This window comes from Lissotriton vulgaris, chromosome 5 (genome assembly GCF_964263255.1).
Source record: "Lissotriton vulgaris chromosome 5, aLisVul1.2, whole genome shotgun sequence".
In the NCBI taxonomy this organism is placed as follows: Eukaryota; Metazoa; Chordata; class Amphibia; order Caudata; family Salamandridae; genus Lissotriton; species Lissotriton vulgaris.
Genome location: NC_141693.1, coordinates 1,136,203,373 through 1,136,225,173, shown reverse-complemented (window position 1 = coordinate 1,136,225,173; position 21,801 = coordinate 1,136,203,373). Strand labels below are relative to the sequence as shown.

The 21,801-nt window shown below is 44.0% G+C and overlaps 1 protein-coding gene across 11 annotated transcripts in view; it reads left to right on the top strand.

Annotated features, from left to right (window-relative positions):
* CCDC186 (coiled-coil domain containing 186) overlaps positions 1–21,801 on the top strand; it is a 662,916-nt gene that overhangs the window by 116,523 nt on the left and 524,592 nt on the right. For all 11 annotated transcript variants that reach the window (XM_086922872.1, XM_086922870.1, XM_086922871.1 and 8 more), the window contains exons 3-5: positions 11,287–11,413; positions 15,318–15,446; positions 20,101–20,313. In XM_086922872.1, coding sequence (XP_086778998.1) covers positions 11,287–11,413; positions 15,318–15,446; positions 20,101–20,313 — 469 coding nt within the window. The remainder of the gene's footprint in view (positions 1–11,286; positions 11,414–15,317; positions 15,447–20,100; positions 20,314–21,801) is intronic.

Here is a 21,801-nt window from a genome sequence, read left to right as displayed (position 1 = left end):
TTACCGGTGTTTATGGAACGCTTTGCTTTGATTATTGCTTGTTTCTCGAAGACATTTAGTGCAACCATCTATGCTACACCTAGTCAAGGAATCCCTCAACAGAGGCCCTACAGAAGATGCTTAACTACCAAATCAAAGGGTAAAAGCATTGGTCTGATGCCTACTGTGCTGCAGCACATTCCTCCCACAGACACGTATAAATAAATGACTGCCAAAAAGGTGCTTGTGAAGAGGTGGATGTGGTGGTCTGTCTTGGAGTGCGGGAATGCTGCGGGTATGAGAGTAGGTGGGGTGGTGGTGTGGTAGATTGGTGCAAGTGCTGGTTGGTATGAATGCCGCTGTCATTTCTACGGTCAACAGTTTCCCTGCATACCCGGGCCAACAAGCTATCGGTCTGCATTCTGAGGATGCGCCGGTTAATTTCGTGCAGGTTCTTCGTCCATTTTTGTATTTTTATTTTTAAAGAGACATCCTCAGCCTGCTGTCCCCTCCCTCAGCCTCCGTTTCCTGAGCTTAGAAGCAGTTGAGGCCTGAGATAAGGATCCCGTAGACAGGTCAAGGTGTGAGCGGCTTGTGTTGGCGTTTCCGCTTTGCTTCACCACCCCAGACCCTTGCAGGGTGCCACCTGCAAATAAAACATCAAAGCGGCGTTGTTTGTAATGGGGGCACTTTGCAGCCGGCCTTTGTCTTGTGATGGGACAGGGTGTGGGTGTTTTTCTTTGTTTGTTTTTTTACAGAGTTTTATATAGCGCAAACTTGACCCAGAATCGGGTATCAGAGCGCTTTACATAGCAACAGTTGCATTACATGAGGACACATTAATTTTTTTTAGGCACAGGGTGATTAAGTAATTTGGCCAGAATCACAGGATGTTCAGCGTCATTGCTGAGACTCGAACCCGGTTTCCCAGATTCTAGGTCAAAAGCTCTAGCTGTTAGTCCAACTCCTTTCGCTATATATAGACACACACACATAATTTTCTGTACATACGTTTGTCTCTGCATTGTCCTCCTGAGTATGTAAGATAAGATAAGAATTGTATTTGCATGATTACTTAAAACCATTGCAATAAAATAAATAACAGAAGTGTCTTGACTTTTCATAAGTTAGGACTGAAAGTTGCAATTAGATTTTTGTACAAAGTAGTTATACTGGATTTGCACCCAGTATAAGGAAAACAGTTTTTAATGAATGTTGTTGTATTTAAAAAATATTAAAAACGTAAGTGGAAGATCACGAAATTAATTCAGTAATATTAAAGTTAATAGTTGACACTCCAATAAAAAAAGAGCAAATGTTCTTCTCTAGACAACCGAGCTGATGTTTGCTGGTGGCCACAGTACAATAAGTCTTCAGCACTGGATCCAAATGGATGGTTTTAATGTTCAGAGTGGGAAGCCAGAGCATAAATATGAAGTCTGGGGACTAAAGGTCCCAAGTTTTGAGGAAGGCAGATTTGCAGCTGTATAATGGATGAGTTAGCGAAAAGGTTGTGTGCAGTGTATCTGTAGAGAAACATTTTGGTAGCAGTGCGAGCCTTGAGCATGTGTTTTATATATATATATATATATATATATATATATATATATATATATGTTGCAAAAATTAAGACAGAGATAACGAACTTCAAATAATGCGTTTTTAACATAAAAGTCTTGAATGTGACGCCTAGGAGATGTGTCCTGTCTACATTTACCCCCTGAACGCCGAAAGCAGGTGGCACAAGTATGAACATACACATGGCATGTGTGCAGGCATAACGGGTGGCTGGGACAAAAGGCAGACACGCTGCTGTTTATTGGCACAAGTAGGGAGAGGGTTGTAAGCCATGTTAAACATAAATACATTCGTAATAAGCACCCAGGTGCTAATTTTGAGCCGGGCAATTGGGGCCATTCTAATCACTCTTGTCGCAAATCGAAATCTGGAGACACATTCCACACACAAGGTCGTTTTGTTCTCCGATTTAATTACGTGCCCGCAACTCTTAACTGAATGCCATTTTCCTGTTACGCTCACTGAGACTGGGGAGGTGGGTCAGACAGAGTGGCGTGGTTGGGGCGCACTCAGCCTTGCCCTCTTGCTAAGCGCCGATTTGTGACCCACTTGTCTCGCCACAGCTCTTGGAACACTCAGTGGACATAAGCCCCTTGACATAAGGACTGCCTGCCCCCATTGTGTTTATTTGGTGCAACCCAGTGGCTGGGGGCGCCATAAAAAGTTTTTGTCTTAGACTACTAGAAAAGGAACAACCCTTGTTCAAGACCTTGTCAACCAAACCGCATTCCAAATGAGCGGCAAGAGCACTTCCTCTGAAATGCAATGTTGTAACTGGCCGTCCCAAATTGTAGGAAAAAAGCCATTGAAAAAGCGTTGAACTTTTTTAATGAGACCAGTTATCCAAGGAAGAGTTGGCAGTCTAAAAACACATTAAAATGCTATTTTAAATAACACTCAAATTCGTACATATGATATTTTAGAAGTTTGGTTTTGGGATGGGGAGGAAGGAGTGCACATTAATGCACTTTTCACCATTACCCTCGTGGTGGTGAATGAATCTTTGACTCCCAGACCCGGCCTCTGTGCGCTCTCTGACATCTCCCACCTGCGTGCGCTCCTGGTGTGAATCCATCAACAATTGGACACCCCTAGACCAGCGCAGCTGCTCGCCGTGTTTTGAGCGCAGTCCCTGGTGGGAGGAGGGGGAAGCAGAGATGCACGTAGAGAAGGCAGTGCTGGGAGCAGTGAGAGATGCCCAGTGCTGCCATTCTGCACTGAGGGTCCAAAGCTCCCCGAAGCCGCCCCTCACTGATTGTACTGATGGGCAGGGCCATGGCGGACGGTATGGGGCAGGAGGAGGCCTCTCTGCTGGGACAGCGAGGAGAGCCAACATCTCCGCAGACAGGTACCCTGTATTAAGAACTTTTTTGGACATCACTTGTACAGCCCTTCTCTGCTTTATGATTTTGAGTGCATGCGTGCCCCTAGGCGTCTATTGTTTCAGTGCATAAGGCGAGGCAAAGGCCAGGATCACACATTGTCGAGGATCCAGGAATACAATTCAGCTACCTTAAACCTACGACTGGCCATCTAATCACTATGCAGCGCCCACAACAATTAGCCTGTGCTTCCCCAAGCGATTTTCAAAGGTAGCCTTGTTAAGCAAATGGTGTTGTGAATTACTCGGGTGGGGCCACAGTAAGACAGCCGAAATACAACAACAGCCCCCCCACCCCCCCATGTGAGCCAGGCAGGGGGCCTGGTGTTGCTCTGGCCCTCGGGCCATTCACACCTCGGATCTCCTGACACCTCCTTGCCAGGCCACCAAAGGCAGGCTAATGGTTTCTAATGCTTTGGCTCCATCAAGTGGCCAAAAGGCGCAACAACTCTGAAAATCAGTGACACTCGGTTTAAACTAGGTCAGCTGATTTTCATCCTGTAGGGTATTATCGTGCAGAGTCGGTTTTAACCGAATTCCGGAATGCCTAGGTATAAGGTTATTTGAATATATTATTTTTCCTCTGATAAAGGGTTTTATGCTTAAGAGGTCTTTTGCAGATTATGCCTTCCGGTAGGAAGTTTACCTTTTCACATGCTTCTTTTGCAGCAGTTTGGTTTACTGGTATGTATTACTGCTCACTTGCAGTATCTCTCATAGAGACATATTACCTATACCAATTGTGAGAACTTGTAAACAGAATGTATACTTGATTTCTGTGAACACTCTGAATTTCTACTTCAGGGTAGTATTGGTCTCTGGTTTCCCCAACGCAGTCCTTTTCGCTAGTTAGCGAAGTGCACTTTTCATTGAATTCAGGTGGTGCACTGATAGCCTTTGTGTTGAATAATTTTTACGTTCTGCTTCCTGGTGAGGGGGGCATGTCAGCTCTATTACATGATGTGTTTCTTACCTGCACATAGGAATTCCATGGGAGACATTACGTTTGGCAATTCAAGTTGTCTAATTTGGATTCTTCTGAATACTTAAAATCTTGTTTTCCTCTTCTGTTCAATTTTAGAGCATGGATATTCTGTGTGGTCTGCTTCGAAGGTTATCTGAGATGCAGTGTCTGAACATTCACTTTAGGGATGTTTTACATGGTTAGAAGGATTTCTGTTTGATCAGAAGAGACTGTTCGCTTTTGATCCTTCTTCGCTTTAAGAACATCCTGAATATTTCCATGCTCTTTAGCATTTGTACTATTGATATTCATACCATTCCTGTTGGGAGGTTGGATGTTCTCTGTCTGCTTGGGGACATTTCTCTTTTTCTATTAAGCATTTGTTGTTTTCTGTACCGTAGAGGCCTTTGAGGGATCATAATGTGAACATATGATCTAGTGGTTCATGTGTTTTTTTTTTTATAAAGACGTAATTTATTGGTTTTCTGCACAAAACATACATAAGCCTTTACATAACAACTGCCATCTCAACCGCAAAGAGTCGGTCGAAAACCCCACATCAGTTCTGCATTACATGTTATGTTGATATATCAGCTCTTTGCAATCAGTGTACCAAATTAAACAAAGTCCTTTGAAACATAACCCCTCCACTCACTTCTACTAGAACTTTACTCTCCCTTCCTCCTCCCTAACCTCCCAACACCGACGCGCACAACCGTGTCAGTTCTCTTTATCATGTATTCACAGGAGTGACCATGTATTGATCTATGCGATGCACCTGTCATGTCTCGGGCTGTCCCCCAATTAGTGATCTACTCCGCTCAATCGTCTTGTGGCTCATACTCTCATAGTGCCTGCAATAATGTCTCCCATGCCGTCGCTGCTTCTAACGCTTTATCATTGTTTCGCCTACGCGCCAGCTGATACGTTAACGCGCTTTCACTGTTGGCCCACTTTAGAAACTCGCCCCTCCATCTTTTGCTGCTGGGACCCACCATTGCCTTCCAATGCTTCGTGATTTCTCGTTCTGCCAGTATAAGCCCCATGTTTACAAATTTACTCGTAATCTTATTCTTGGATGTGTGGGGGAACCAGTGCAGAATGCTAATGGCCATATCAAACACCAGTTGTCTCTCTGTTATCGCATTTAGGGTATCTCCCACCTCCTTCCAATAGAGTCCCATCGCTGGGCAGGACCACAACATATGTTCTAATTCCACCCTAGCTCTCGTGCATCTGGGGCATGCCGCCTCTTCTACCTTAAAGTATTTCCGGATTTTCCCTGGTGTCAAGTACGCTCTGTGGAGTATATAGAAGTGCATATGTATAATCATGGGGATGGGGGAGGCAGAGTGAGAATCCTTTCAGTCTCCGTAGTTAACTTTCATAATCAGAAGGGGGAAAGGATCCCTTGTCCTGCTTAAACCTTGGGTTCACAAGTCGAGGAACTGGTATCTCCCAAACAAATATGACCCTCATACACGTGTATGTTGGTAATTTCTCTTCAGCGGAAACCTTAAGTCACGAAGATTCAGGTCAATAACCCTTTATTCTTCTCACAGTTTTTCACTATTGACTCACCCCTATTGGTCCTGACGAAAGCCTATAGATCCTCTGACTACCAAAGGCTGAAACATGTTGACCTCTTTTTTAAAAAATCTTACATAGTGCACTCGAATCCCTTATCAATTCGCAAAGTGCACCAGAAATTTTAATCGTAGTCCGAATCCAGACTTATTAAATTGTCTTTGTCTGGCTGTCCGGATTTTTTAATAACAACACCACCACTAGACCCCCCACTTTCCACGATCACTATTGCCTTAAACCTAAGGCAAAACCTCCTGGTGGAGGGTGCACAAGACAAAAAAATGACTCAATGATTACGCACGCACGTGTAGAAAAGCGGGGACACAGTATATACCGCTGAAGAGAAATTACCAACATACACGTGTATGAGGGTCATATTTGTTTGGGAGATACCAGTTCCTCGACTTGTGAACCCAAGGTTTAAGCAGGACAAGTGATCCTTTCCCCCTTCTGATTATGAAAGTATATAGAAGTGCACCAGCTGGAACCTTGCGTTCCTCGTGCTCTTCCAGGCTCTTCGCACTATCTGCGCCCAGGCTGCCTCAGGGATATCTTTTCCTAAATCTATCTCCCACTTTCCTTTCAATGTGTCCAGGGGCGCTAATCCTTCATTGAGCATTCTGGAGTACACACACGTTACCGCCTTGAAGGTCCCTGCCGCCATCATGGCATACTGGCAGACCATCAATGTCTTAGGTTCCATCAGTCCTTCCCGCCAGTGCGCTTGTATCGCTCTTGTTAACGCTGCGTGTAACAAGAAACCTCCTCTCGGTAAGTCAAACCTCTCTCGGAGTGTCTGGTAGGGTAGCATAGCCCCATCCTCGTACAGGTCCCCCAACATTTGGAGTCCCGCTTCCTCCCAATTCAGCAATTGTGACCAGTCTCCGCCGTGTGGTAGCGCCATCACCATCCCAAGCGGTATTTCGGGTGCATACGGGTGCAATACTCCCGCACTGTGTTGGGAGCCGTTCCAACAAAGTCTGAGCATTTTCTCCTCCGTTAGGAGGTCCCTGAGGTCTAACTTCTGCTGCAACGCTATATAGGAGAGGACGAGGCGCAGTATTCCTCTACCTCTCTTATGTTCCGGTCCTCTAAATTCCTGTGCTATTTCTTGCGTGAAGCTCTGCAGTTGGGTTGCTAAATAATATAACTCCGTCTGGGACTGCCAGTCCTCTCTCGGCCTTAGGCCGTATGAGCGTCACCTGTGCAACTCCACACCTGCCCGCACCCCAGTGGAAAGACACTAAAGTGGAGCTAGGTATTCACACTGGCAACGTTCTAAAATAATATAAGAAGCGAGGGAGCGCTATCATTTTTGAGAGGGCTATGCAGTCACCGACAACGGGAGGGTGGCCATGCTGCTTTTCAACGCCCTCACGCCACGATCCACATTCCCCTCCAGCATGTCCGCCGCCGTGTGATATATGTGCACTCCCAGGTACTTCAAACAGGTGGGTTCCCACCTCACCGCCCGGAACCATGCTGGGTCGGATCACCCCCTGCCTTACCGGGAACAGGCATGTCTTGGACCAATTTACTCTCCGGCCCGAGACTTCCCCAAAGTCCGAGAGCAAGCTTTCCGCTCCTGCCATTGCACTGTCAGCTTCTTTAAGGAAGAGTAGTAGAGTAGTAGGTCGTCTGCGTACAGCGATATGTACTGTTGACCGTCTCTGCTCCCCAGCCCCTCATAGTGGTTTCCCGTCGTAACCGCGAGGGGTTCCACTACCAATGCGAACAGTAACGGGGACAGCGAGCACCCTTGTCTCGTCCCTCATTCCACCGGGTATTGTGAGGATATCAGCGTGCCTACTCTGACTCTGGCCACCGCCGACTTGTACAATACCTTCGTCCATTGCAGATAACCCTCTCCCAAGCCAAAACGTCTCAGTACTTTGTATAAATATCCCTATTCTAAGCTATCAAAAGCTTTCTCGATATCTACCAACAGTATCATTGGCTTTTGCGCCTCTGGGTGGTCTTCCTCCAGCAGGCGCACCAATCGCCTTATGATCGCGGTCGTGTTCCGCGTCGGTATGAAACCAGCTTGATCTTCGTGGACTAGTGTGGTCATGTATTGTAACAATCGGGTCGCCATGATGCTGCTCAATATTTTGTAGTCGGTGGTTAACATCGACAATGGTCTACAAGAGGCCGTATTCGTACTCTCCCTCCCTGGTTTCAACAGTGGGACCACTAGCGCTTCCCGCATTGATTAGGGTAACTGCCCTAACTCTTTCGCCTCCTTGTAGACTTCCTGGAGTCTCGGTGCCAATAGGTCAACATATTTCCCATAAAATTCTATGGGTAGCCCATCTAGTCCCAGGGTTTTATTGCGGGCCATACGTTTCATGGCACCTCAAATTTCTGCTAACTCTGTCTTTACCCAAATCGCCTGCTCTTGGTCTAGCCCTGGTAAATGCAGTTCTTCCAGGAAGATATCGATGGCAGGGTCCCCGGCCATTAGCTTGCTTTTATAAAGTGCCTCATAGTAGCGCGTGAAACACTGCAGAATTTCATTTTGGGTATGAGCCACTTCTTCTCCCTCTGTTTCTAAAGCTAAGATGGGGAAACTTCGTTTTGTGGGGTTGGCCAACCAGGACAGCAGAGTCCCCGCCTTATCTCCCTCCGCATGGGCTCTCATCGTGTACGCCTTATGGTCAAAACTACGTAAACGCTCCACTTCTGCTGCCACCGCTTCCTTCACTAAACTAACTTCCTCCTGTAGTTCAGGGTGGCAAGGCCTTTATAATTCTACCTCACGTAGCTTATTTTCAGCTTTGTCCAGATCGCTTAAGAGTACTTTCCGTATTCCCACATGTTTCCCTATGCAGAGCCCCCTGATAACCACCTTGAAGACATCCCATTCTGTCGCCCTCGTCGCGGTCGAACCAGCATTTTCCACAAAATACTGAGTAATTCCCTCCTCCAGCGCGGCATGGAAATGCGGGTCATCTAACGTTTCGGGGCGCAATTTCCAAGTAGGGACGCACGAGATTCCAGCCATCCAGTTCATGGTGACTAACAAAGGGTTATGATCAGATATCGTTCTGGTTAGATATTCAGTCCGCACAATAGCTGGCATTACTGCTGGGGAGCACAGCACCGCGTCCAATCTTACGTGTAACTCATGCATGCCAGAAAAATAGGAGAAGTCTCGGTCCCTTGGGTGTTGCGCACGCCAGGCGTCTACCAGCCCCCATCGTGACTGCCAATCTAGCCTACCTTTGGTATAGCGATGTATCGGGGAATCGACCAGGGGGGTATGCGATCTATCTAGGGAGATGTCCGTAATGGAATTGAATTCACCCCCCATTACCAGAGGACTCGCGAGATAATGCGCCAGAGCCCCAGATACCCTCGCCAGAAAGCTCAACTGATCAACATTAGGTGCATATACACTACAGATGCAATGTCCCTACCTCATAGTTTCCCTTCAATGGCCACAAACCTACCCTCAGGGTCAATCGTCTGCCTAGTCATCTGAAAAGGGACCCCAGCTCTAATCCAGATCAGTGCTCCTCTAGCAAACGCAGAGTATATGGTGTTGTACACTTGGCCCCTCCATCTACGCTGCAGCGCTACCCCTTCAGCCTTCGTTAAGTGTGTTTCCTGTAGTAGTGCAATGTGTACTCCCCTGCGGACTAGATGGGCGTGAATCTTATGTTGTCTTGTCATAGTATGAAGCCCCCTCACATTCCAGGTTATACATCTCAAATTAGCTGAATCACCCATTCTCCCATAGTTTCCTGTGCAATCGAAATCGTACCTCTGTTTCTGCGTCTGTGATTATCCCTCCCCAACTCTCCCAACCCTCCCGCCCCCCCCCCCAAGAACAGGACCTAGTAACTCCCATCTAGTTCCCATCCAAACCATGACATCTACCAAACAGCTGCTAGGCCCAACAGCAGACACTGCGGGCATTTCTTAAGGGCAATGAGGGGGGACTGGATACCAACGGGTAGCCGCCACCACTCCTTTAGATCGCACTGTCCAACTGAGCCCTCTATATATGGGCCCCTCGGGTACCCCCTCAACAACACAGAGCTAAACCCTCCCGATAGTTAACGCCTGGGAGTCTATGTTGGTTCCAAGTCTGTAATCAGGCCATCTCTCCAGGTTCGTTTATCCCTTGCCCAGCATTCCCTCAGCTGCCTCCCGCTGCCCCCCTTCCCCCCCACTCCCACTTCAAACCTACCGCAATGAATCTGGCAAGTCCAGTACCAGAGCTCGAACCAGAGCCCACTCTCACTCACCCCAGAGAGGACTATGGATTTTATTTTTTTGCCTAATTGTCTAACACATTGCAATCACTTCGATTAGCGCTGCTGTGCCCTGCTGCTGCAACTAAGTGCCAATGCTTGGGTTTGGCCATGAGGAAACCAATTGCCACATTCAGAATGTGCACGTGGGTGGTCACCAAAGCTCACCTCAGTGGTTTTGGTTATCCCTTTGTCCGCTTACATTATCCAAGTAGTTTAGAACACATCTCCCCTTGTAATGAGTGATCCTTCTTGAGCAACTAATAGGAAAGGGAGCTGCACTTTCTGAACGTGCCTACATACAACTTTGCATACAGAAGACAGAGCGGCATGCTATGTTAGCAATATTAGTATACAAGTCTTTTACTAGCACATGCAGCTTTGTAACTCTGTGAAAGTGTTATAAGTTTTAAGACGCTTTGACAACCTGCCTAGTTGAAACACCAACCTATAAAAACCCTGAAAAATCTGCGCCATCTGTAGGGTTGTTTATACAATAGTGCTAAAACGAGTGCAAATGTCATTTGCGCTCAGTACCTGCATAAAGTAGAGAAAGTGGTTAGTTTGCAGATTTTTATTTGCTGGTTAGATTTGTTTTTTTACTTTCCATTGCAAAATAATGCAGAAAATTTTAGCATTATGCAATTTTGATTTTAGCTTTCAACTTATTTGAACATGGAACTCTGATTATTTGAACTGCTTAGGGTTGTAGTGTTTGTGGACTAGGATCTTTAGCAAATCTACTAAGCGCTTTATGAAAGATACTCGTGCCATCCCCATTATTTTAATGCAGCCCTTGATATCGGAACATTTGCGAGAATTGCGAGAATTATACACAAGTCGAGCCGGGTACCCTCTGTCCTGTAGTTTATGTTGTAGGATACTTGCTTCATGGTTGATGTCGATTCTGTCTGTGCAATTTCTACGCACCCTGAGGAACTGTCCAAATGGGAGATTGTCCCTTAGGGCTCTTGGGTGGTAGCTCTCATAGAGAAGTTCCCACCATTTTAATCAAGGGCGTCAGCCACGCCAATAAAACTTATTGTGGACTGACCCACCTTTTTTAATTCACCACTTTCTCACGACTACACCTTTTTTCAATCCCTCTCACCTGCATGCACCATATGGCCGGAACAAAAGATCTCCGATAAAGAGCCCCTTTACGGGTGCCCGTCAGACATTGCAGCGCCAGTCTGACGAGGAGCAGAACCCATATGATGAAGCATGACATCTAGCTTGCTAGGTGTGTGAGGGTTTTGGTTCCAACAAGGGAAATTCCCCTTCTTTTTCCTTTTCCTTCCCTTCTCCTTCCATGTCCACTCTCCACACTCTTGCTTCTCCCCCCCCTTTTCCACCTCCCCTGGGGAACTTTATACATTGTTTTGTTACCAGTCTCTCGGACACGTACACTGGACCCCGTTAAATATCGTCCATTAACGGTTCCCCCTGTTGTTGATATAGAATAAGGATGTGAAATTAATGAGCTTATTGTGTTTTATATGCACATTTTCTGTAATGTTTTTTATTTTTCCTCACAGATTGATTAAAGAAAACAAAAAGCATCAAGAACTGATTTTAGAAATCTGTTCGGAAAAGGACAAATTTAAGGAGGAACTTAAAAAGCGAGCAGAGACAGAAAAGCAACATCTCAACATTAACAAACAGGTGAATATTTTCAGAAATTAATTGCTTAATCTGAGTATTGGTTATATTTAATGGTGCATTGTGCGTTTACATTGTTCTAAAAATGATTATAACGGTTGATGCCAGAAGACTGTTTTCAGATTTTTGCCTCCAAACATAGCTTCCCATTGTAGTTAACAGTAGGAAACTTACACCCAATAGAGATATATTTCTTTGTAAATTATATTTAGGATGCCATATATGTCAAATGCTGTTTCTGTCTGATATTCAGACATACTACTAATCATAAATCTATTTCCCTCTCGGAATGTGAAATGAGTGCTCTTTAAGCGGCCTTGCTGACCTGAATGAACAGAAAGTGTCTTAAGTATTTGAATATTCATTGCCATTGTTGTGATAGACACCTGCCTGGCTCTAGAGTAGACCAAAGGTTCTGAACCATACGTCTTCTGAAGACCGACCCCAGTGAAGTACTGGGGACGGAGCCACCTACCAAAGCAATTTCTGTGTTCTGAACCTTAAAAATATGAACAAAAATAAAGGAGCAAGTGTAAAATAAATACAAAAAATAATAAATTCTTAATTCACAAACAAACATCGAAAATGCAATTTTAATGCAAAGGTTGAAACTTTAAAATGTTTACTTTTATTTTGTCAGATTCCTCCCTTGTATTTTGCATGCAGTGTCCCTAAAAGAGCAAGCCAGCAGGTTCCCACCACGTCTTCCTTTATAATCTACTCACTTCAGGTTTTGGCTCTCCATTTGGCCCAAATTCATATTTCTGTACCTGGAACCATTTATACCTTTACCGAATAATTGGAAAGTGCTGACAAGATATTGATTAAGTTAGAGGTATTTGGCCGCTTGCAGAATTCTGACTTTTTAGCTCAAATCACCCCCTTTGATAGCGCCTTAGAGTGCACTTACACTACACATTAAAGCACTACGGGGAATTATGTGGTAGTACATTTTGGGGTCCTGTAGTGTTATGGCCCCCCGGATACCAATTGTGAACAACAGACATTGTTACAATTGGAACACAGTAACTAACGATGTCCTGGGGCTGATACAAATCAAGTTCCTCGGTTGTGTTGCAACAAAGCCTGCTAATTTACAAGAGAACAGATTTGTGCATCTTACACTCTTCTCTCGAGCTACCAGCATACTCTATTCATACAGAGAATGTTAACGGGATCATATATAAAGAGATCTCTTCTTTTTTGCAACATGTCAGTTTAAAATTAGGCACTTTATTTTTTTCAGGTAAACAGTACCTGTTGGGAAATAAGGTAACCCAGTTCACCAGGAAGATTATGAACTTTACAATGATTCCCGTACTACCTTGCCATCTGCAATAATGATGTACAGTTTAATTTCGCCATTCAGGTGGAGCCCTTTATTACTACCACCAACAGGTTCCTGACGCTAAATATTCAAAAGGTTTATCCCACCTCACTTATGTGCTGCAAAATTAGATACCCTAAATACTACACTCTCATCTCAACAAAGTCATGGACAAAGTCTTAGACTTGGCCACTAAAACCATCTGCAACCACCACCAACACCCGCCCACCTGTCTCCATTGACATCGAGGACAGGGTTCAGTGTAGACTCCTAACAGTAGTCCTCAAACCCCTTCAAAGACTCTCCCACTTTCCGGACTCCTCATATTCGGTATCACTGTTGCAGCCTTTTCTCTTTAACCTTCAGTCCCTTCACAAAGCAATATCCACCCGGTGACTTCCAGAGATTCAGGTCTCTTCTGCTCTTCAAACTAGTCTTTAAAGTACAGATGATGAAACTAGATGTGCAGCCCCACTAAAACACACTGACTTAGACAGTGTGGTTGGTCAACCATTGGTAAATATGTATACAGCAGTAATTTGTTTGTAATCACTCTACTTTTAGGGCTCCTCATTTTTCTTCTTTTCTAACCCCAATGTGCACCACCCATCTACTTGATATAACCAAGCATCTTTCGTTTTGTACTGCTTTGATAACTATGAAGCAATTTTTGTAGAAGAACTAAAAACATATATATATATATGGAAAGCACCCCAATAGGAGTGCATCCTGGAGGAATGCTTTGTTAACGAATGAAATGAATAGGATCCAGTCATATGGTATGAGAGGTGCGTCATGTACATCTCTGGCTAGAATATTAGGACTGGGACACATTCACGGGGAAGGTGTAGCCCTACCGTGTACACTGTGATGGGTAGCCATATCCAGTGTTATTTCCAGGCACAAATGTATTAATTATCACACTCTTTCTGGAGAAAGGTAACTACAACATCCAGATAGTGTCCTATTGTCCACCAAGGAGAGTGCTCACTGAGGATGAATTTGCACTTTATGTGCATCTCAACAAGGCAGAATCTGACACTGACTTAATAATTGAGGGATTTGGAGGTCAACGTGTAACCTGTTGGCAACAAGGGAAATTCAAAGCGGAAGGAAGAGATGCGCTGAGACACTGCCACAAGAAGCTCTTGACTGAAGTCCTCAGATTGGGGTGAATTCGCAATAGTAACGGGTAGCTCAAGTTCCCTTTCCTCCAGGTTGTGCACCGACCATCCCCACTTTTCTTATGTGAACTAGAGAGTGATGGACTGAGAGTGGAAACGGGTCAGTCTGTAAGGGCCACTCTTCAGTTCTGGCTGAAATGTGAGCCCACCTCTCTTCCATACTGCCTACCCTTTACAATATGAGGGTCTAGAGCTGGCAGAACTTGGAATAACAAGTACAACAATTAGTACGGTAATTCGTTTTGGATTACATGGTAATCTGAAGGAAAGGTATTTTACAGTAAGTGCTAGTTATGTATTTTACATACATCCGCTTAATCCACACTTTGCCTCCTAGCTAGTTCCACTCACTTTTGACATGTCATCTGTATTTTTTAACTGGCGTATGTAGAAACAGTGATAGTGGAACCTGAAGCGTGTTTTGGAGGATTGGGCGTGTTTTGAGACTTGTATGTGCTGTTCTTCATATGAACATGCCAGATTCGTGTTGGTATTGTAAAGTGTTGATGTGTTTGCCGTGCTAGAGATTTGATCTGCTGTTGCAGCAGTTTCTCTTGTACGTTTTAGCTGTCAGTTACACAGTATTACAACATCAAAAAATGCAGGAAAAGCTCCCCATAAAACTTCCTTTAGTTTGGACGGAATATTCATTGACAATTGACAATGTTACTCAATATAGATCATTTTTAACGAGTGTCTTAATCTGTGTAGAAATATGCAGATTTTTTGGGGGGGAGGTGGGGGGATCTTTTTATTGATCCGTTTTTCAACAGTTAGGTTTTTCAACATTTGCCATATTTATTATTCTGCATCTTCATAAGGCTGATACATCGCTTGCCAGCTAGGCGTCATTACTTAAATCACATTATAACATATGCTTGTGTTGCAGTGTAAATAGGAACAGGTTGATAGGCGAAACAATAACCGAATGCAACCAACATTTGAACCATTTGTGTCCTGCCAGAAACCCCCTTTTCAATCGAACCATAGTCACTAATCAAAAACAATTGCGTAGTTCACCCTCTCCAGCCACCGTCTCTGCCACCAGTAAGTGTCGGCCAGAGCTTCTTGTCATCAACCGGAGTGTGCAGTGTGCACTGTGCAGTGTTCAGTGTTCTTCTCCGGGAAAGGTCCGGATGTCTCCGGCTCCCGCCCTCGGAAAACATATAGAAATATGCAGAGTGCAATGATTTTTACAAGTAAGTTTGAAACTTGTCAGTGAACAGTTGTTGTCGCTAGCGCCAATATTAGACATTCAGCCTGTTCCTAATATTCTAACGAATTACATCTCCCGATGAATGCTGTTTTTACTCTGTGGTTTAATATTGTATGTGAATTCATTGTTAACTTCGCTACCCTACTCTGACACTATGAATGTTTCCTCGCATTTTTATAGTTAGAAAAAAGAATTGAAGAACTCAGTAAAGAACTTTCAGCTTCTAAAGATAAATTGATTGCTCAGGATGCTGCTGCAAAAAACGCCATTCAGAAGTTGCAGAAGGAAATGGCAGTTCGTATGGACCAGGTAAATGGCCTTTGATTTCTAACATTGTAAACAACACTGGAATGGCAAACTTTGAATAATTGGTGACTAATATACAGTGATGCATATTTTGACACTGCACAATTGCGCATGCCTGGTTCTAGTGATAGCTGGGCACTTCTGGATGACTTGAGAAGATATCTTTGTAAAGTGATCTGCATACTTGTCAAGAGTTTTACTGTTGCTCCTGTATGAAGAAGAGTTCAATCTATAGAATATTAATGAGAAAGCAAGGAAGGATTGGGACAGGGATACTCTAACATACTTGTCTGGTACATGTAGTGTAATAAGCTGATTGCTAAGTCCCTCTGTTACAGCTGTCGCAGTCCTTATCAGGAGAAAAGGAGAATGGCGTTTGTGTCTGTCCTGATCTGTACAGTGCCCTTGCACTTGCTTCATTTGATGTAACCACCCCCCACACCCACTTTCCAGTCTTAAGGTTTTTACTCAGCTTTGCAAAAATGCAAATTCCGTTTGGTCTTGATTACAAGTGGGTTATTATTTTTGATCCCTGCGTAAACCCCGGAGGGGTCAGAATTACGAAAGTGGTTATATTTAACGCATCCGCCAATTATCGGATGTGGTAAATACTTCAATCTTTGTTAAATTTCGTCGGGACAAACTTGTCGAAAATTAATAGGGAAAAGCATACTGTATTTACTGTACAATAAGATGCAGATTTTGTTGTTTAACACACCAAAATCCCACTGTTATTCCGCAAAACTCGTAATGGGTGCTATTTATCTCACTTGATAAATAACATACCCTGTGGTATCCTTCTTTATCGGATCCTATAAATAGCACTATACTCTTATCAGGGTTAACTATATTTTGCCCATACATCCCTCTTAACTTACCTGGAGAGAATGTGCTTTAGGCCCTAACAAAACGTACAAGGGACTGTTGGGCATTTGATTTATTCTTGTGAGTTACCGGCACCCTTTTACTCCAAGTGCGGGAAAGTGCAGCCGGTGCTCTGAGAATGGCAGTCTGCATGTCAGGACTCTTTAGTGTGCCTGACAGACCGCCACCCTAGCCCGCTGCAGCACCGCCCACCAGACCAGGATTTAACTCCTAATCTGGCGGGCAGCAGCACCACGAATTTGGCGGTCCTACAGCGGACAGTGCAAAGCACTGTCCGCTGTAGGGCCGCCAAAGTCGTAATAAGGCCCTTATTCTTAAGGCGTTTATGATGACTCTTACCGTTCAGCAGCTGATAACTAATCTCGACCTTCCCACCCTATCTCCGTAAAAGCAATAAGGAGAGATGCCTAATCAGCAACAATCGGGTGCTGGTGGACGCCCCTGTCTTCTTCCGCCCTCAGCACCATCTCCTCTGCCCCTGCCCAACATTTTACCTTAGATCGGATTATGGTCCCTCCGAGGATTGCCAGTGCATGGCCAGGGTATATCTAGCCAACACCAGGGACAGGTGCAAGACTCTAGCATCCACCCGGGGCAATTTTGGGGATCGTGATAGTCCCAAAAGGCCGACCTCCAGGCCCCACAGGTCAGCGCAGTCAAGGGCATGTCCCAGGTAAAGACATCACTCTCCTTCAATACCTCATTGCTTCCGGGCATGACCAGGTTCCTGCAGTGAGGGCATTGCAGAGTATCTGTACCCATTTTTGCATCAAGGTGGTGTTATGTACGCAATATGCAGGAAATCGAACTGTTTGAAACAGAAGCAGGTATTCAGAGAAATGGTGTGAACCCTAACCAGTGGCCGAGTTCATACACCATCCCACAGACCCAGAACCACCTCCGTCTCCCATTTGTCCCAGAGCCGTTTCCGGTCTGACTGTGACTGAAGCTGCTCTGATTTATACAGCCAAGAGACTACCCTACAACCCTCCCCGAAGTCAGGATAATGTGCGGCACCTCGTGAGAAACACTGTCTCCCCCACCTGGTCCTCTAGTGATCTTAATTTACTCTGCGCGTAACGGTCCCTGGCTGTGAGAATGTCTCTTGCAACATTTGGACCATAAGTTGTCCCTCGCTACGTGTTGAGAGACCCACCAGTGGCAGGATTGGGGAGTACGGGCACGGTTGGCGTGAAAACTTTGCAAACTTCACCCAGCATTGTAACACGATCCACTATGGTTTTGGGGGCGTCACTCTGGTGGGACGTTCCCCTAACACGAGCTACACTAGCCAGCAATGGTGTGGGTCCACCCCGTAGGGTCACATCTCCACTCTGTGCCTGCCTGCGAACCAGCCATTGTATTTGCATTCCTATATGGTATAGCTCGAGGTTGGGGAACACCCAGTCCACCACCTCTTTTCAGGCTCTAGACGGTATGCAGCAACACTCTGCATCGCTCCATCCCAGATCAATTCCCTCCCAAGGGTATCCAGGGAGCGAAACAAAGATTAGAGTATCTGGAGAGGGAGATTCACAAAATATTAAAGTAATTTGGGTAAAATTATCATATACGTGAGTGCTACCCACAGCATCAAGGGGAGCCTCAGCGTGCACCAGAATGCTATGTTTCCTCTTAGGGATCTAAGTGCACCTGCCAGATTACCCTTAAGGCTGTCAGCATCCTTGTGGAAAATTGGAATCCCGAGATATCTGAACATCCGCGGCTTCCAGGGCATGCCACTATCTTAGATCACCTGGAGCGGAACCATGGTGTACTCACTAACCAGGAAACTACACGATTTCCCCCAGCTGGTACACAACCCCGTCGCCTATCCCAGACGTCGGAGCATTGAGACAGCGCAGGACACTTCAGTGTGGGCATCGTGGAAAAAGAGCAGTTCAGGTACGGTACCCTCCGTAATGCGGCCTTCACTTCACGCTGTGATTCCTCTATAGCTGGCACTAAGAACTGGGCATTTTGTATCAACAGACGAACACCTATTCGTTTTTTTGGGTTGCTCCTTTATGCAGAAGTTTGACAATCTCAGATCGAGTCAATGCTCTTAGATTCTGCAAGAGCAAATCCACCCCAGTGGTAGTGATATCCGTTTCCAACTTTTTTTTTTTTTGCAGCCTGGGCCATCAGACAAAAACAATTGCTGAAACTCTAATGGTTCTGGACAAGTGGGTTTGAGCGCTATTGCTAAATATTTATTCTTCTTAGCCTTTTAATGTATTTCATTTGACGAATATTGCTAAATCAGAGTTTTTAACATTTATGTGTGATCTTATCATGTTTTTAATTAATGTATTTAAATTGTGAAGTGAAGGGGTATTGTTTTTACTTGTTGACTGGCAATGGAAATAATTAATTTTGATTTGCCAATAAACTTTGAAAAAATGCCTCGCATAGAAATAGAACAACAAAGTCATGCACGTGGTTTGAAATAGATCTTGCACATACTAGAGGCCCAAGTGCCGAGAGTTTGCACACAAATAAGCCCATTAAAGATTTAGCCATTAGCTATTATCAGTATTTGTCAAGGAACCAACCACCAGCCAAGTATTGGTACAGTGTGTAAGTAGGAGCTGGTCAGGAGCTTCACCAATCTGGTACAAGAGAAAATAAACACGGAAGAAGGATACACATATTTGTTGGACAATACCAATAAAGGACACAGGACTGTTGAAAAAGAGGATTTCTTGTCTGCCATGTTTTTATAGGCCGTCTGGTAACATTCCTGGCACAGGTGTGAGTTGGAACGAAGAGACCTGCTCTGTTATGGCCTCTCACTCTTCGTATTAACATGTAGGTAAGCTAAATTATGGCCACCTTTTATCTAGTGCACATGCGTGGCCATGCCTTGTCATCTCACAGAAGTCCCTTCTTCCAGATCCTGGCTGACCTTGAATGACTGTTTTAATGGGGATTAATGCAATGTCTGATAGTGCTGCCTTCTTCCACTGACGCCTGCCTTGGAACTTCTGTCTTGCTCTGGTCTACAGGTCTACCCTGGCGATGCTGTACGCTCTGAAACCACATAGAGATTAATGTAAATCGGACACTTAGAAGGGCAGTGTGTTGGAATCAAAACTGGAAATTAGTATACTTTATACTGAAGATCTTTTTCCTTTTAAATGCCAAACCCATATATAATAAATATTTTAGGTTTATCTTCGCATGTGGCACAGCAGCAATTTCTAAGGTTATTACAAATCTGATCCTTAAATGGCATTATACTTGGAAACGTTTTTGATGAAAGCATTTCTGGCGAGGGACAAGTGTGCATCTATATCAATATGTATATCTCTATCATTCCAAACTGACAATATTTCTAATTGCGTTAATAGGACATTGCACTTTCTAATATGCAAGCCGTTTTTATCAGCACATGATTCTAATCACCTTTTCAATTGGTATGGAAGAAGGAAAGCTGCATTTATGCTTTCACACAAGGCTTATGGATGATGGCAGATTTTCTTGAAAAGTGACTGTGAATTAGAGTGTTATTTGCCGCTTGTTTAAATTCATCTAGTGTTAGGTCTGTAAGGAACAGAGGGAGACAGATATTTCTCAATGTATAAAACTTTAAAATCTTAAGCATGGGTGCTTCATCATTGATTCTGTGTATATTTCCACGGGTTTTGAATTTGAAAAATGCTGCTGTAATTTTCACAATTACATTTTGCTTGTAATAGTGCACATGCAGCTAACTCCTGAGATACATGTTCTTTCCCATTTCCAATATGTATGCATTTGAATTCTTTAGGCGAATAAAAAGTGTGAAGAGGCGCGTCAAGAGAAAGAATCCATGGTCATGAAGTATGTTAGAGGAGAAAAGGAATCACTCGACCTCCGGAAAGAAAAGGAGTTATTGGAGCGAAGGCTGAGAGATGCTAACAAAGAAATTGAGAAGAATACCACTAAACTCAAACAGCTTACTCAGGAGAAAGGAAGGTTGCAACAGCTGTATGAAGCAAAGGTATTCTCTTCCTCTTTAATATGTGGTTGTTCATATTCATAAGCAATCTGTTCTGAAGAGACATAGCTCTTTTATAACAATGTGTGTAACTGCTCTTTCCAGCATTTTATGTAATATTTATTTGTATGTTACGTTTGAGAGCGATTAGAGGTGTTTTTTTTACTCAAGTCGGTAAACTAAAAAACTTGCATTGCTGAACGAGTTTACATACCACATTTCCTGACATGAGGGTCATCACTGCTGAGGGAAGTTGTCTCTTCCATTCACTGTCATATTTTTAAGGTGCTCTGTAGTAGCCTAAGCATGTTACTTTTCAGCCAATTTTCTTAGTTCTTAAAACGGAGGCACTACAGAACATGGTGTATATATAGTCGGATGATGTGTATTTTTGTCATCCGTTATTTTATTGGGACCCGGTCCTGAAGGTAAGGTGGTCCTCGGAAGGCTTCCACAGCCTCCATGAACGGGTGTATTAACTAACTGTTGAAGCTTTTCAGGGGTTGTTTTTTCTGGTAATATTTTAGTGTTTTTACACTCCCAGAACTTTTTCCTCCACATTTTTTTAGTTGAAATATGCTCATCGATTGAATTATACAGATTTCTGAACCTAGGTGTATAGGGGGCCCTCGTGTTTTTTTCAGTTTTGCTGACCCATGACAACAGATGTTTTACAGGCAAAAGACAGTGTCTTGAATTTGTTTATTTAGTGAGCAGGAAACCAATGGTTTTATTTCAGGCTTGAGTAATGTGGTCGGTCTTCTTCAAACGCAGGCACACTGTGGCTGCCTAATTTTTGGATCAGCTAATGTTTTTAGAGATCTGACTTCCATGCAGCACCATACATTAAAGTAGTCCAACTTTGTTTGGAACATACTACTATGACTCTTGCAAAATCAAATCTGTGCCTTGTTTAAAAGCGTGAGAAAGCTTTGTGAGCATAATCAGTAGGCAGTTGGTAGTGCATTGAACAGAAAGGAGACAAACAAAAAAAATAGAGTTCCATACTCAAACCCTTGATGCCAGATGGTAAATGCTTCACATACTCTGGTGGTCTTTGAGACTAAGTAGAGGTACAATGCTACAGACTCCGCATTCACTGCTTCAGCTGACATGGAATGTGGATAAAATTACTGCTTGCGTTTCCATGCTCCTGGGCTGCCAAACCACACCATTTGGAATTTGATACATATGTTTGTGCGGTAACTGAGAGATTATTTTAAGGAAATTCTGAAAGTGAGGATAATTACTACTGCCACTTATTACTGCATCAAAGTAGATAGGCAAGCTTTTCACGCATGGTTATTGCCATGGTCTAGTTATATGGTGTACCATTCGTCTGTCTGCAGATTTTGCTTATGCTGTTTTCCAGTTTTACTCTACTTGGGTCTTTCAGCAATGATATAATTCAACAAATTTAAACTAAGGCTGTGACTCCGATGTAGATATGTTTGGAGAAGAGGCCACATTTTCTTTGTGCCCATATCGAGC